Below are 13,667 nucleotides of genomic sequence, written 5' to 3'. Positions count from 1 at the left end.
CCGTTGTTCCATACTATCCACTCCCTTTTGCTCCTTCAGGCTTCAAGGCCACTTCTAGTCATCTGTGATGGACTGTCACACCATCCCAACCAAGATCTCTTGCTTTCATTGGTATTCATTAGGATAAGGTTGCACTCTGCCGCATGACATGCATCTGGCCAATTTGCATCGAGGATCAAACCAGGACATAGTCGATAAACCCGTTCGTTAATCTCTAATTCGTACGATGTGAGAGGAGTAGGTGGAAGCTGAATGACTCGCCCAGTCCGTATGCTTTGAGTCAGCTCTTCTAGACCCCTGGGAACGCATGCCCTCCTACCGAACATGTCGAACCGGCGGTAAGCATATTACAGGCCAATCAATAACATGAGGGGATCCACGACATGCTTCACAGCAAGTAAGGCGCAATAGGGAAGCTTGTCGTGGTTCCCGGTTGGCATTGCCATTAGCAGCGTGCGGGCCGGAGCCCCTGCGGGCATGACTCGATCCAGCCACGGAAAGGGTGTTGGCTGACTCTTCATTGGCCATCAGAATGATCCTTGCTCGGTACAACCCGTTTCTTTGGGCCCTACCCGCCTGATAAGGTTTGTCTTAGCGACAACCGGGTATGCTGATTAGGCGTTGGCATCGTATGAGGGTCTTGCATAGCCCATCTCAGCGTGGCCAGGGCGATAAACAAGAAAGCCAAATCGATGCCAATCAAGATGGCGCGAGGGAAACACGGCTGCTTGCATGCGAAAGCTGGTAGCCAGTCGAGGTTCCAGTGGGGAAGAAAATGACCGAAATGATGGTAGAAGTCCATGGCGGTTGGGCGACCTGCTCGTTTTTTAAGTTTCCCGTGAACTCAGTTCCTCTAAGTCTTCCCACGAGGCACGGTTACTTTGTGCGACGGGAGCGACGGGAGCTAGAATGGTTACCGAGATGGCGGCGGCACCTTGTACCGTCAACAATAGGGAACATCCTTTACGCTATGCCTGCGACAGGTGCCATTTCCACAAGCTCCGATGCAGTCGGACGGACCAGCGCGTGAACGGAAACCCAGACACGGATGAGCCATGTTCCCGGTGTCGCAAAGCCCAGGTTCTATGTGTCCAAGGTGTCCGGGGGAAAGTGGGCAGGCCGTCTAAGTCTTTGAAGAGAAAGGCCGTTGAGTGCGAGGAAACGCATTCGACGCGAAACAACGGTGCCCTTGATGATGCTGGTTGTGAGTCCCGGCACGACGCTCAGGACCGGCGACAACACACTGGTCGTTATCGAAATCAACATTCCGAGGTCGGATTAGACGAGCAACTCCCGGCCACTGACACGAACCTGTCCATCGCCACCAGCGACATCGACTCGGAAGAGAGCCCTCGACCGACTTCACGCCTCTGCCATCCGTCTCCCCTGCCATACCAAACGCCGGCCATGACGGCTTTCCCTATCACCACGGGTGAAGTCGGAAACTGGGAGACGCTCATGGTGCACCACGACGATTTCGCTACAGGCTTCGTCCCCAGTTTCGACTTGGACTCTTTTCGTACGCCTTCAAGCCATGCCTGCTTCCAAGGGCCATCTGTCGCGACGGCAGCCCACATTACCAACGGCAGCGAGCAAGACGTGTTGGACTGCAGCTCTGGAGCCATGCCACTCTCGCTGACGCAATATATCAATACAACAGCTGCCATGGACAGTTATAACACGAAACAGGGAGTTAGTTCGAATGGTCAGCCGCCTCTGGCCGGTCCATTGTCCGGGCGCCAAGTTCCGACCCCCGCTCCATCGATTTTGCCTGTTGTCTGTACGAGGGAAAGCTACGAGACGCTGTCGGATCTGAACCTTCGGATCAATGCGGTGATGGGAAGATCCGAACTGGATACTTCACCCAACGACGCCAAGATTCTGAAGGATGCTTCCAGCCTTGCTAGCAACCTAATTGACATAGCGCGACAAATAATACCGGAATTAGCCAAAGACGCATCGATTTCGGACGAAGCCAGTGCGGCATCCCAAAATAGTACCAAACGAGATCAGGAAATGGCGCCGTTTGAATCTCCTGTAAATGGCTCAATAACAAGCAATACGACCAGATCCGAATGGTCGCACGGCAACCCCCGGCGAAGGCAACGCTACAACTCAGCCTCGGGTCTCGTTTTCATGCTTCTCGCCTGTTATTCGGGCGTCTTGTGCATGTTCGAGCTTGTGGTCGACGAGCTTTGGACGCGACACGGCGCCAAGCAGCGTGGAGGAGGCGCAACAACGACGGACTCGGTGCATGCCCTACTGGAGACGTCCCTGGCCGTGCACACAGTCAATTACCTGTTGAAACTTCTGCGGGAAGCCATGTTCCCGGGAGATCCGTCTAGATGTCTTGGCGTGGACCCCGTGTTGGATGGCAGCGATGGCTGGTGCGGGGGCTCGTCGTCTTCTACTGTCGGTGTTGGGGGAGTTCGCGGAATGGCGCTCGGGCTCTTGAGGACAACCTGTACGGAAATGCTGGAACGAGAGCAGAGGCTGTTGAGGAGAACGCAGCACCTGCAACAACTACTCGTCAGCTGATTGAATTGGTAATTATTGGAAAACAAATGGTGTGCAACGGTGACCTCTTGAGGAGTAAACGTGAACTCAACGTACATACAGTGGCAGTCCTGGATTGATTTTCTGGACAACCCAAGACTAAATAAAGTATGATGTACAGTACTAATTTGCACTTCTAATGTCTCACCATCTCAAACTACCCCGCAATGACTGATTCCGTCTCCCGCCCAACCTCTCCTTCCTTTCTCAAATGGCCACTGCGCGCGTGAAGTACTCTATCCCGAAGCCGGCGACGAGGTTGGCCACGGCGAAGGCATACATCCAGCCCGAAGACCCGGCCCAGCTGGGCAGAAGGTTCCATCGCGTCATGCCGACCAGCGTGGTGAGCGACGCCGCGAGCCCCACCACGGCGAAGGCGTAGTAGTACTGGCCCATGCCGGCGACGACGCCCAGAGCCACCAGCAGCGCGACGATGGCCGCCGTCAAGGCCGCGAAGAGGCCCTCGATGTTGTGCCGGTACCGCACCGCCATGCCTTTAACCCCGGACTTGAGGTCGTCGGCCGTGTCGGCACGTGCGTAGACGGTGTCGTAGAAGACGACGAGCAGCATGACGGTGGCCGACAGGCACAGCGTGGGGCCGAGAAACCGCGGCGACAGCGCCGGTAGCCCGACCGAGTAGGCGGCCAGCATGACGGTGGACCCGAGCGTCGAACCGAGGATGACCTGCGCGAAGTCGGTGAAGCGCTTGCCGAACGGGTAGATCATGGCCAGCGCCACCGAGACCAGAGCGGCCCAGGTGCACTCGGGTGCCAGATAGTAGTGTAGCGGAGCGACAGCGGCTAGGACAAGGAAGAGGGAGTAGACGTGCCCGCTGGCGGTGGAGATAGCGCCGCGCGCGATGGGCCGGTTCCGGCACCGTGCCGTCTTGCGATCGAAGTCCTGGTCAATGTTGTCGTTCCACGCGCACCCCGCGCTGCGCCAAAAGAAGGTCCAGACCAGGAGGACGGCGGCTCGGTTCGCGAACATGGACAGCGGCACCGGCTCGTCCAGAACGGACGAGGCGTACATCAGCCCGACCAAGTGCGGGAAGGCGATCATGTAAATGCCGTGCGGCTGGTGCAGTCGGATAAGCTCCGCGTAGGGCACCCACGAAGACGGCAGCGTTGACAGAACCCCGCGACTCGGTGCTACATATTTATTCGCTTCAGTTCCGGCCTTCGCGCCCTTACTCGGCGCCGCGCCCGGGCTGGATTTTGGTGGTTGCACGGCCATGTCTCGATGTTGGGCAAAGTGAAGCCTCGCGGTCGCAGTCTTTTCGATTAATGCTATGGGAATGCCCTACTCCAGAGAGGTGTCGCTATTTGACTCGACACAAACGATCTGCCCGATTTGCTTGCTCATTTCCATGAGTTGTCCGCACGCAACCCCCTTTCGTAGTTGCTTGGCTGCCACTCACACCAACAATTCGCCGATACAGGGGTAGGTTACACCCCGGCCACCATCCCCCACCTCTGATTCGGCCTATTTTGATACAATCAAAAGGCCAACTACCTATATACGCGTCCAAACCCACCGAGGATGCTGGTAAAAGTATCTATGATGGAGTCGGCTGGCTGCTCGTTTCACCACGATACACATAAATCCACTTTGCCATGAGTCCGCCCGCCACCGCAGCCCACGATGGCGACGAGATAATACCGACGAAAAACGTCCCCCTTGGCCATGTCACGATGAGACCCTTCGTCAGGGCAGAGTTTGACTTGACAACGGATCAACCCTCGAATGATCAGGACGAAGGCCGGGTCCAATCGCTCGTTGAATTGATTGACTTCAATTCCAATCACAATGCGTCGCACCCATTTTGCCTTCAGGCGAAACCAGATGGCTCTCTGAGTCTTGTTACTCACGCCGAATTCAAGACGGCTGTGTATCGGTGTGCTGCTTGGGCTCAGGCCATGCTTCCAAGTACTCTCGCCGGCGATGATAAGGCCGTAGCAGGGAGAGCGCCCGTAGCTCTACTCATGGAGAGCGACGTTGGGTTGGTAATCCATGAGTTCAGTCTTATGAGCATTAATACGCCTGTGAGTATCTGCCTACTTTGAGTCCACGAAGATCTTAGGAGTAGCAAAATCTGATCTTTCTTTTATCTCAAAGCCACTAGTCCTATCTCCTCGGCTCCCTCTAGTGGCAATAGAGGGGCTACTCAACGCTGTGGCGGCCAAAACCATCATCGTCTCTCGCCGATTCAGCTTTGGCCTCAAGTCAATGGTTGACGGTTTGGCTTCCAAGGGTATCACGGTGCTTGTTAGCAAACCGTATGAAGAGTTCTGCCGACCAGGGCTGGAGGGTATTGTACCATCTCTCCAGAAGCCGACCAGCTTGGATGATACAGTCTTACTACTTCACTCTTCGGGGTCGACAGGTTTACCAAAGCCAATTCCCCTGACTCATCGTATGCTCCTGTCGGCTGTGAACTGCCATGAGTTCCACACCGAGGAGCAGGCTCAGGGTCTCAATCTCACCACGCTTCCCATGTTCCACGGCTTCGGTCTCGTGGCCCCAGGCCTGTCCATGTCCATCGGGAAGACGACCCTCTTCCCGGCAAGCGACGGCATTCCCAATGCACAATCTATCTTGGAGCTCATTCAAAAGTCAAATGCTAAGTCTATGATGACCGTACCATTTCTCCTCGATGACATATGTAATCTACCCGACCAAGAGGGAATCAAGGCTCTTGCGCACATGGACTTCGTGGGTACTGGCGGCGCTGCGCTCAGCGCCGGTGTGGGGAGACAGGCTAGCCGCTGGGGGCGTCAAGCTTCTCAACTTTTACGGCGTGACCGAGACCGGTCCCCTGTCTCTAACATTTGTCCCCTCGGCGGATTACGACTGGCGCTTCTTCCGGCTTCGAAAGGACGTCCATTTCAGTGTCGCCGAGCTGGAGGCCCGAAGCGACGAAAGGAGGTTTCGTCTGACTGTCTTCCCGCCCGGCAAGAAGGAAGGGTTTGAGATAGCAGATCAGCTCATCTGTAACGAAGCGCACCCTAAGACGGACTTTGCCGCTGTCGGGCGCGATGACGATATTATCGTACTGGCGACCGGCGAGAAGGCGGACCCTCTCATCCTCGAGACTGCATTGGCTGAATCTCCAATAGTCAAGTCCGCGGTCGCTTTTGGAGACAGCCGGTTCAGTCTCGGCGTCATCATCGAGCCAAGCCAAGCGCTCACGACGACGACTGAGCTTGTGGCTTTCCGAAACGCCGTGTGGCCCATCATTGAGACCGCGGACAAAATATGGATAGCTCGGCCCGAGTCCCGTCGGCCGATGCTGTCGTCGTCGTGCCCGCCGGTATGACCGTACCGCGAACCGACAAGGGCTCCATCGCGCGCAAGGAAACGCACGCACTGTTCGCCAAGGAGATTGAGCGCGTTTACCAAAGACTGCTCCAAGCTGCAACAGATGCGACCGGACCTCTGGATTTCGATAACCTCGAGGAGAGCCTGATAGCTCTCGTGCGAGAGCATGTGCGCTTTCGGACATCGAACTTGGATTTGGATGCAGAGAGCAATCTATTTGACAAAGGTATCGACTCATTGCAGATACAGCAACTCCGCAGGATCATTCTCGCCGCCGCGTCCAAAAGTCCCGTCCTTGACATGGTCGATCTGGGGAAGTTAATTCCGCCTCAGTTCATTTACTTGAACCCATCTGTTCGTGACATGGCGACATCGATCACCCAGAAGTCCGTATCAAAAACACCATCACCGTTTGAAGCCATAAAAGAGATCAACGAGTTTGTACAGAAGTTCAGTCTCGATAAACCAATCACTGCTGCGATTGAGCAACCGCAACGTGACTCTTCAGATCAAGCTTTCGTCTTATTAACTGGCAGTTCTGGCAGTCTGGGGTCGCATTGCTTGGTGGACTTGGCCCGACGATCCAATGTGAAGCGAATCATCTGCCTGATTCGAAAGGAGAAGGGGACCAATGCCCAGCCTATGCCAGGCGGCGCACCATTTGATCGTAAGATTCTCAAGTCGAAAGGTCTGGATCTCAGTGAGGGACAATGGGCAAAAGTGGCCACTATCGAGATTGACCCGGCAGCGCACCACCTCGGCCTCAACCCCCTCGCCTATGCCGGCCTGCAGGGCATGATCACCCACGTCATCCACGCCGCCTGGCCTATGAACTATCTCCTTCCTCTACGGTTATTCCAACCCCAGTTCGCATTCCTAAGGAACCTGCTTGAACTTGCTGCTACTGGGCCCGGAGACAAAGCGCCTCGCTTTCTGTTCATCTCCTCGATTGCCGCGGTGGCGCGAATTGGCCTCGAGAGTAGTAATGGTTCGCCAATTCCCGAAGCACCAGCGTCCCTTGATAACGCAGCATGCGGCATTGGCTACGCCGATGGAAAGCTGGTCTGTGAGAAGATCTTGGAGCAGGCGACCCAGGACTTTGCCGGCCAACTGGAAGTCGCCTCGATCCGCTGCGGGCAGATGACCGGTGCTAGAGCCTCGGGCGTATGGAACGAGAAGGAGCAGATCCCCATGCTTCTCAAGACTGGCCAAAGCATCGGCAGACTCCCTAACCTATCCGGCGTAAGTCAGAATTCATTCAACGTGAGCTTTGAGACATTATCTGACTTGGCTTTATCAGACACTATCGTGGATCCCCGTCGACGATGCCGCCTCCGTAATCGCCGATATTGCACTATCTCCACGCAAAATTCATCCGGTTCTGCACCTGGAGAACCCAACACGCCAGCCCTGGAGTGACATGATGGGCTATGTGAGTAAGGAATTGGGTCTTCCAGAACCCATCACAGCATTCGACGAATGGCTAGAAAGTGTTATCAGCAGAGGTAGCAATGATGAGGACTACCCTGTGCAGCAGCTATACCTGTTCTTCAAGAGTTACTTCCAGACCGCTGCCTGTGGTCGAGTAGTTCTTGACACTCAAGTCGCCGCAAGGTTATCGAATCAATTACGCGGCTTCGGGGCTCTGGACGAACCAGTCGTTCGTAAATACGTTGAGCACTGGAAGAAAACGGGGTATCTTGGGTGAATGGAAACTACCATCACAATATTGCCTAGTTTAAGCCGTATGAGAAGTTCTGGCTAAGCCAATGTTGGTAATTGCAATCTGCACTCCCGTATACCTTCACCATCACGTAACGATGCAATCGTGAATGTGTACAAGCTTTATCGGCTGGCCACTCTCCTCCTCTTCAATTTGATCAATTTAAGATACCGAGTCTTTCGAACTCACCGATCCAGAGCTTGCGCTTGGCACTGATCTTGACGTCAGTGTATTGTCCAGGAAATGAGCTTGAGCCCAACAATACTTACCATGCTGTAGTACACCCCTCTTTTCTGAAGCAGCGAGTTGTGCGTTCCCCTCTCCAGTACCGCTCCGTCGCCCAACACGAAGATGACGTCGGCGTTCTGGATCGTGGCCAGGCGGTGCGCGACGACGATCATGGTGCGGGTGCGGCGCGTGCGCTCGAAGACGCCCTGGATGAGCTTTTCCGTTTCCGAGTCGAGGTTGGACGTGGCCTCGTCGAGCAGCAGGAGCTGAGGCCGCCGTAGGAGCGCCCGCGCAATCGAGAGGCGCTGCTTCTGGCCGCCCGACAGCAGCACGCCCTTGATGCCTACCTTAGTTTCGTACCCCTCGGGCAGCGATGCAACGAAATCGTGCATCTCGGCCTCGCGGGACGCGCGCTCTAGCTCCGTGTCGCTGACGCTGGCCTCGTCCGCCACGCCCAGGAGGATGTTCTCGCGGATGCTTCCTTCAAAGAGCGAGGGCTCTTGGGCGACGAGCGAGATGGCCTTGCGGTAGTCGCGCAGCCGGATGTCTTGGATATCGATGCCATTGATCTGTATGCTGCCCGACTTGACATCGTAGAACCTGGCAAAACATATATGAGCCAATGCATCAGTGGAAGTGAATGAATGGCGGAGTATACCTCTCGAGCAGTGAGATGACGCTGGTTTTGCCGCATCCTGGAGATACGGGTTAAATCATGGCTTGTATGTGCCTGTCAACTGTGAAGGGAGGATCTATACCTGACGGTCCTACAATCGCGGCGAACTGCCCCTTTTCTATCTATGTACAGTTAGTGTGCGATATGTTCTAATGTGATTCCAAACTCACAGCCATGTTCAATCCACAAAGGACTGGCACATCTCGAGTAGGGTACCGGAACCAGACGTTCTGCAAATCGACACGAACTCCCTCCGTGCCGTCTCTAGCAGCTTCTTGATGGAATGAAATGCCACTATCCTCATCTTTCTCTTTTACTCTCATGGCTTGGATACGGTTGGCCGCGACATTTGCTTGTGCGATATCTAGGGCAGGTTAGAATATCCTTGCCGATACTTGGCAGGATAGTAGAGGGTAGGAGTGCCTACTTGGGCCAAAGCTAAGCCATTGGCCAGCGCCGATTGCGCCCTGTTGTTCTCTCGTTAGCGCAAGACCTACTCCGACACAGATGACCAAGTGAGCTTTACCTGAACAACAGCTATATACACGACCACTGCGGTGATGTTAAGTGAGCATAGTGTCCCGTGAGCTCTTAAGTATGTGGTGGCACAGCTTACAGTAGTTGAATGTCCAGTACTCTCCATTGACCACGAGGTGCCCTCCGTACCTATTATCCATTAGCAGCGAACAATTGCGACAACCAGTCCAAGATATTGTGTATGGATCCTTACCAAAGCACGAAGGCCATGCACAACAGCGGCAATGCATCGCTCGCCGCGAATACAATTGTCGCCCAACGCAGCTTCCGGAAGGCTCTGCCGACATGTTCTTGAAGCAACGTCTCGTACTTGCGCGCGATGGAGTCCTCGAGGGTGAGTGCCGTCACAGTACGGATCGCCCCAACCGACTCGGTAGCGAACTTGGCGCTCTCGGCGAAGACGGCTAGGGTGTCGCGTTCAAGGCTCTTCTCACAGCGGATCCGGAAGAAGCCAGCGGCCAGGGCCAGCGGCATGGCACACGACAGCGCAATAGCCGTGAGCTTCCAGCCGAAGTAGAAGGCGATGGCAAGGCACCCGGCCACGCTGAGCATCGAGATGGTAACGAAGGCCATGTTGGTGCCTAATAGCTGCTGCAGCTGCGCCGGGTCCGTCGCCAACAGGGCGGTTAGGGCGCCAGCCGAGTGGCCTTCGCCATCAAAGAAGGAGACTGGTTTGCTGATGATGTTGTGGAAGTATTCACGCCGGTACACCGAGGTGATCAGCTGTACCAGTGACCGGAGTGATGTGTCAGTAACCCATACGCTCGCTGACTGGGAAGATTTCATGAAGGATAATCAATTGGCCACTTACGAAAGCGATTCGTGTCGAGGCAAAGCCTAAAGCAAAGTAACCCATCCCGACTGTAGCGGCAACGACGACAAACATTAGACACCAAAAGTTGGTTATTTGCACCAATGTCTCGCCCCAGAATGCGAAGGACGAAATTAATGTCGCGAAGAGGTAGGCTTGTACCGGTGTGCTAGCTATATGTGAGAGACAGAAAGGTTACCACCAAGCTAATCAAGAATGACAAAAGAACTCACCACCAGCAATCAGAGCTCCGGCCAACAATAGCATGTACCAGGGCCACAGAGGCTTCTGTTCCAAAAGCATGCCACCGAGGCTTCTCATCGCGCCCTTTGGCTTGTAAGCCTTGGGGCCTCTGACACCTGTAGCAGGCGCCGTCTCAGGATCCAGTGTCATAAGTTCCATGGTACGCTTGTCCACCTCGGTGAAAGCCGTATCAGACATCTCATCCGCTCCGATGTTAGTACTTGCGCCCTCGTCTTCGTCGCCGCTGGCACCATGGCCCATCCCCAACTGCTGGGCGTTGGTCAGCAGCCAGTAGGGTCCGCCGTGCTGGGCCATGAGGGTCTCGTGGTTCCCCCATTGGACGACCTTCCCCTTGCTCAGGACGACGATGTTGTCGGCCTTCTTCACGGTGGACAGGCGGTGTGCGATCATGATGGTGGTGCGATTGCGCGACACGCGATCAAGCGCAGCCTGCACGACCTTTTCACCCCGCACGTCGATGGAGCTGGTGGCCTCGTCCAGGATCAGGATCGCGGGCTGCTTGACAATACTACGCGCAATGGCTATTCGTTGACGTTGGCCGCCGCTGAGCTTGATGCCTGCGTCGCCAACAGAGGTGTCGAAGCCCTGTCATAACAGTATCATTCAGTGAGCAGGATTCTGGGTATTTACAAGGAGGGCAAGTGTGAGATCAGTAGTAGAAAAAGGGTGTTCCTACTTCAGGCAAACGCAATATGAATTCGTCGGCATACGCCTCGCGGCATGCCACTTCGACAAGCTTCCTCTTCTCGGCCTCCGAGACGTTCTCCCATTTCGTGCCCACCAGGCCGTTAGCCACATTGTTGAAAATGGTGTCATTGAACAGAAACGGCTCTTGCTGCACGAGACCTATTTGCGACCGCCACCACTTCAAGTCCATGTCATGAAGCCGAACGCCACCGACTGTGATGCTGCCGTTGCGGAAGAAAGCTATCTGTTAAGAGTTAGGGATAAGACTTCAGTTTCTATCTACTGATAAGGTCTTGAGTCGCTCGAATGTTGGACAGCTTACCAGCTTGTTCTTGTCTGGGTCACCATCGAGCTCATACCAACGCTCGATGAGGCCGACAATGGTGCTCTTTCCCGATCCAGAGGGACCCACGATCGCGGTTACCTTTCCCGCAGGAATGATGAGCTTGAGCTCGTCTAGGACCTTGGTCTTGGGCCGGGTCGGATACGTGAAGTTCACGTTCCACAAGACGATGTTCTGAGACGCAGATACATCGGGGCTCTTGAGACCGCTTGTCTTGGGCAGAGGCGCGTCAATGCCGTTGAATAGGATACTGGCAGCACCCGCAGACCTTGCCGCGGCCGAGATGGGTGCCGCAATATTGCCTACTGTCATAACGGTCATCATCACGCACATCAACACGCTGATTGGGACTGTCAGCAAGGAGACACGCTGAGTTTGACTGGTCCATATTGTTTCTGAATACGTACATGATGAGTACCCCAACGTTCGGTATTTGAAGGCCGAGCAGCATTCTCACGGCGAACCAGAAAGCCAACGCGAAGGTCCTTTCCTATTGTTAGTACAGACCCCCAAGCTGTGTAGGTTGAGTGGAAGGAAGTTGGGTGGAACTGAGACTTACGCAAATACACTGAAGTAAACTGTTGTGAATTGTCAGTGTACATAGTCAGTATGCGACGGCAGTTAAACTTACTTGTGGCTTGCTGCATACCAATAACCTTGGAAAGACTCATACCCCTTCGTTCCGACTCGGCTACCCACCGTGCATACCGGTCAACCATTTTCTTTTCAGCTCCGTAAGCCGCGATCATGCGGATGGAGCCGAGAGCCTCGTTCGCCGTCGCAGCCGCCTTGATGTTGGCGTCCTCCACCTGCTTCATGTTGCGCGTGATAAAGGGGATGGTAATGACGTAGCACAGTGTGATGAGCAGGAGCCCGCTACTGGTGACCAGGGTCAGCTTCCAGCTGTGGAGGAAAGCGATGACGGCCGCCGAAACGATCAGCGACATGCTCTGCAGGATGGCCGCCAGCTTGTCCGATATGCCGGTCTGCAGCGTGTTGGCCGTCGTCGTGATGATGGCGGCGATCTGGCCTGGCGGTTGCGTGTCGAGAAGGGAGACCCGCTGCCCCAGCAGGGCCTTGAGATACGCCAGGCGCATCGCCGAAGAGATACGGAGGCTCATGGTTTGGAATCCGAGCTACACACGCCGTGTCCCGCCGGGGTTAGATAGGGGGCGAAAAACGAAGTTGACTCTCATACCGTGGCAATGTACCCCAACACAAAGCGCCCCGCAAATAGATACACGATATAAAGTCTGTGCGATGTCTAAGCATACAATATTCGTTTCAGGGGCATCAGTTGGATGAAGTCGTACACATTCTGATCTATGACATGCTTCATGATCTGCTGGGCAGTTTCACCCTCCCACGTGGCCCTGGCAGAAGCAAAGTTGCCGACCAATCGACCTATCATCGGTATTCGGGGTTAGTAAGTACCTGTGTGGGGGGTTGATGGATGTCTACCGAAGATTATGGTCATGGCTGGGAAGGCGACTCCGGCACAGATCGATGCGGCAATCGACGAGGTCAGAACAACCCGGCCACCAGTGGTGGTGTAAGAGAAGATACGCTTGGCCCGTGTCAGTTCGGAGTCGCGTGATAATGGTATGAGAGTTCATCCTGACTAACAAGGAAGCTCGATAAAGTCTTTTTCTTGCGGGCCGGCTTGGAGGGCTTTGTTCGTGGGTCATTGAGTGGCCCCGGCGGCGCGACAGCGGCCCCAGCTGTGGCAGGATGAGGAATCAGGGGGCGACCGTTAGTCCCTGTATTCAGTTGATTTGAAGCAGACTCGATGGTGGCCAACCGGGCTCCATTGGAAGTAGTATCACGATCGGCATCCTCGGCCCCTGAGATGGAACCCAATGAGGCTTGTAGTGATATGTTGCGATGATGCGAGGCCTGTCTGGTAGAAGAGGGTCCGACCGAGTCCGTCAGTGAGCTTGAGGATACCTTGGATGCCGCCGATGGCGCACGAGCTGGCGGCGGGGCAGCACTTTGCAAAAGGTCCGTCGAGGAACCGTTCCCTCCCGACAGTATGACGACGGATGGCACCGTCACCACCTCGTTGCCGGCTCCATTGTCTACAACACGGCCGCCGACCCGGCTGGGCCTTGGCGTGTAGAGCCGTTTGTTATCCTTTGGTCTCGACATGATATCGTCCCAGCGATGGCAGATTTGCAGCTATCAGCACATGTGATTTGTGTGTTGCATTTGGCGTTGCTTGGACACACTGGACATGCAAAGACGCATCGAAAGGTAGCATGCTTAGAGGAAACACCCGATAATGCAATAAAACACACGGGCAACAGGTATGCCTGTTTCGACCAAGCCAAAAGCAATACACCAACATGCACTGACGTTTGCCCCGTAAAGAAAGCTTAAGCGGAAGAAGCCGGACATTGACGTCGGATCGATATTGCATGCACTGTAACCTTATATTTCTTACATGCGGTGCAGGCTAAATAGTCAAAGGGGTTATGGACAGATATCGGAGCCTGACTCCCGGGTAAATGAACCGAGACGGAAC

At 54.9% G+C, this 13,667-nt stretch overlaps 5 protein-coding genes across 5 annotated transcripts; 2 read left to right on the top strand and 3 right to left on the bottom strand.

The window, feature by feature from the left end:
• Nucleotides 1–909: 909 nt before the first annotated feature.
• Nucleotides 910–2,538, top strand: PG998_005243 (uncharacterized protein; the record flags this gene model as incomplete). Its single annotated transcript, XM_066872061.1, has 1 exon — nucleotides 910–2,538. The coding sequence occupies one exon, from the start codon at nucleotides 910–912 to the stop codon at nucleotides 2,536–2,538; it is 1,629 nt and encodes a 542-aa protein (XP_066732158.1).
• Nucleotides 2,539–2,763: 225 nt separating this feature from the next.
• On the bottom strand, nucleotides 2,764–3,789 carry PG998_005242 (4-hydroxybenzoate polyprenyl transferase; the record flags this gene model as incomplete). The annotated part of the gene is made up of 1 exon (XM_066872060.1): nucleotides 2,764–3,789. The coding sequence occupies one exon, from the start codon at nucleotides 3,787–3,789 to the stop codon at nucleotides 2,764–2,766; it is 1,026 nt and encodes a 341-aa protein (XP_066732157.1).
• A 380-nt stretch (nucleotides 3,790–4,169) lies between these two features.
• On the top strand, nucleotides 4,170–7,582 carry PG998_005241 (uncharacterized protein; the record flags this gene model as incomplete). The annotated part of the gene is made up of 5 exons (XM_066872059.1): nucleotides 4,170–4,598; nucleotides 4,672–5,268; nucleotides 5,336–5,781; nucleotides 5,820–7,116; nucleotides 7,175–7,582. The coding sequence occupies 5 exons, from the start codon at nucleotides 4,170–4,172 to the stop codon at nucleotides 7,580–7,582; spliced, it is 3,177 nt and encodes a 1,058-aa protein (XP_066732156.1).
• Nucleotides 7,583–7,782: 200 nt separating this feature from the next.
• On the bottom strand, nucleotides 7,783–12,264 carry PG998_005240 (ABC transporter family protein; the record flags this gene model as incomplete). Its single annotated transcript, XM_066872058.1, has 16 exons — nucleotides 7,783–7,809; nucleotides 7,867–8,425; nucleotides 8,484–8,520; nucleotides 8,584–8,623; nucleotides 8,672–8,865; nucleotides 8,929–8,968; nucleotides 9,028–9,053; nucleotides 9,118–9,167; nucleotides 9,232–9,761; nucleotides 9,850–10,004; nucleotides 10,083–10,698; nucleotides 10,790–11,044; nucleotides 11,123–11,483; nucleotides 11,551–11,628; nucleotides 11,703–11,721; nucleotides 11,775–12,264. The coding sequence occupies 16 exons, from the start codon at nucleotides 12,262–12,264 to the stop codon at nucleotides 7,783–7,785; spliced, it is 3,477 nt and encodes a 1,158-aa protein (XP_066732155.1).
• Nucleotides 12,265–12,721: 457 nt separating this feature from the next.
• On the bottom strand, nucleotides 12,722–13,291 carry PG998_005239 (uncharacterized protein; the record flags this gene model as incomplete). The annotated part of the gene is made up of 1 exon (XM_066872057.1): nucleotides 12,722–13,291. One exon carries the CDS (start codon nucleotides 13,289–13,291, stop codon nucleotides 12,722–12,724), a length of 570 nt encoding a protein of 189 aa, XP_066732154.1.
• Between the last annotated feature and the right edge of the window lie 376 nt (nucleotides 13,292–13,667).

This window comes from Apiospora kogelbergensis (assembly GCF_038363985.1).
Source record: "Apiospora kogelbergensis strain CBS 113332 chromosome Unknown utg000003l_segment0_segment0, whole genome shotgun sequence".
Taxonomy (NCBI): domain Eukaryota; kingdom Fungi; phylum Ascomycota; class Sordariomycetes; order Amphisphaeriales; family Apiosporaceae; genus Apiospora; species Apiospora kogelbergensis.
The sequence above is the reverse complement of the archived record's forward strand: the minus strand, read 5'-3'. Positions and strand labels throughout refer to the sequence as shown.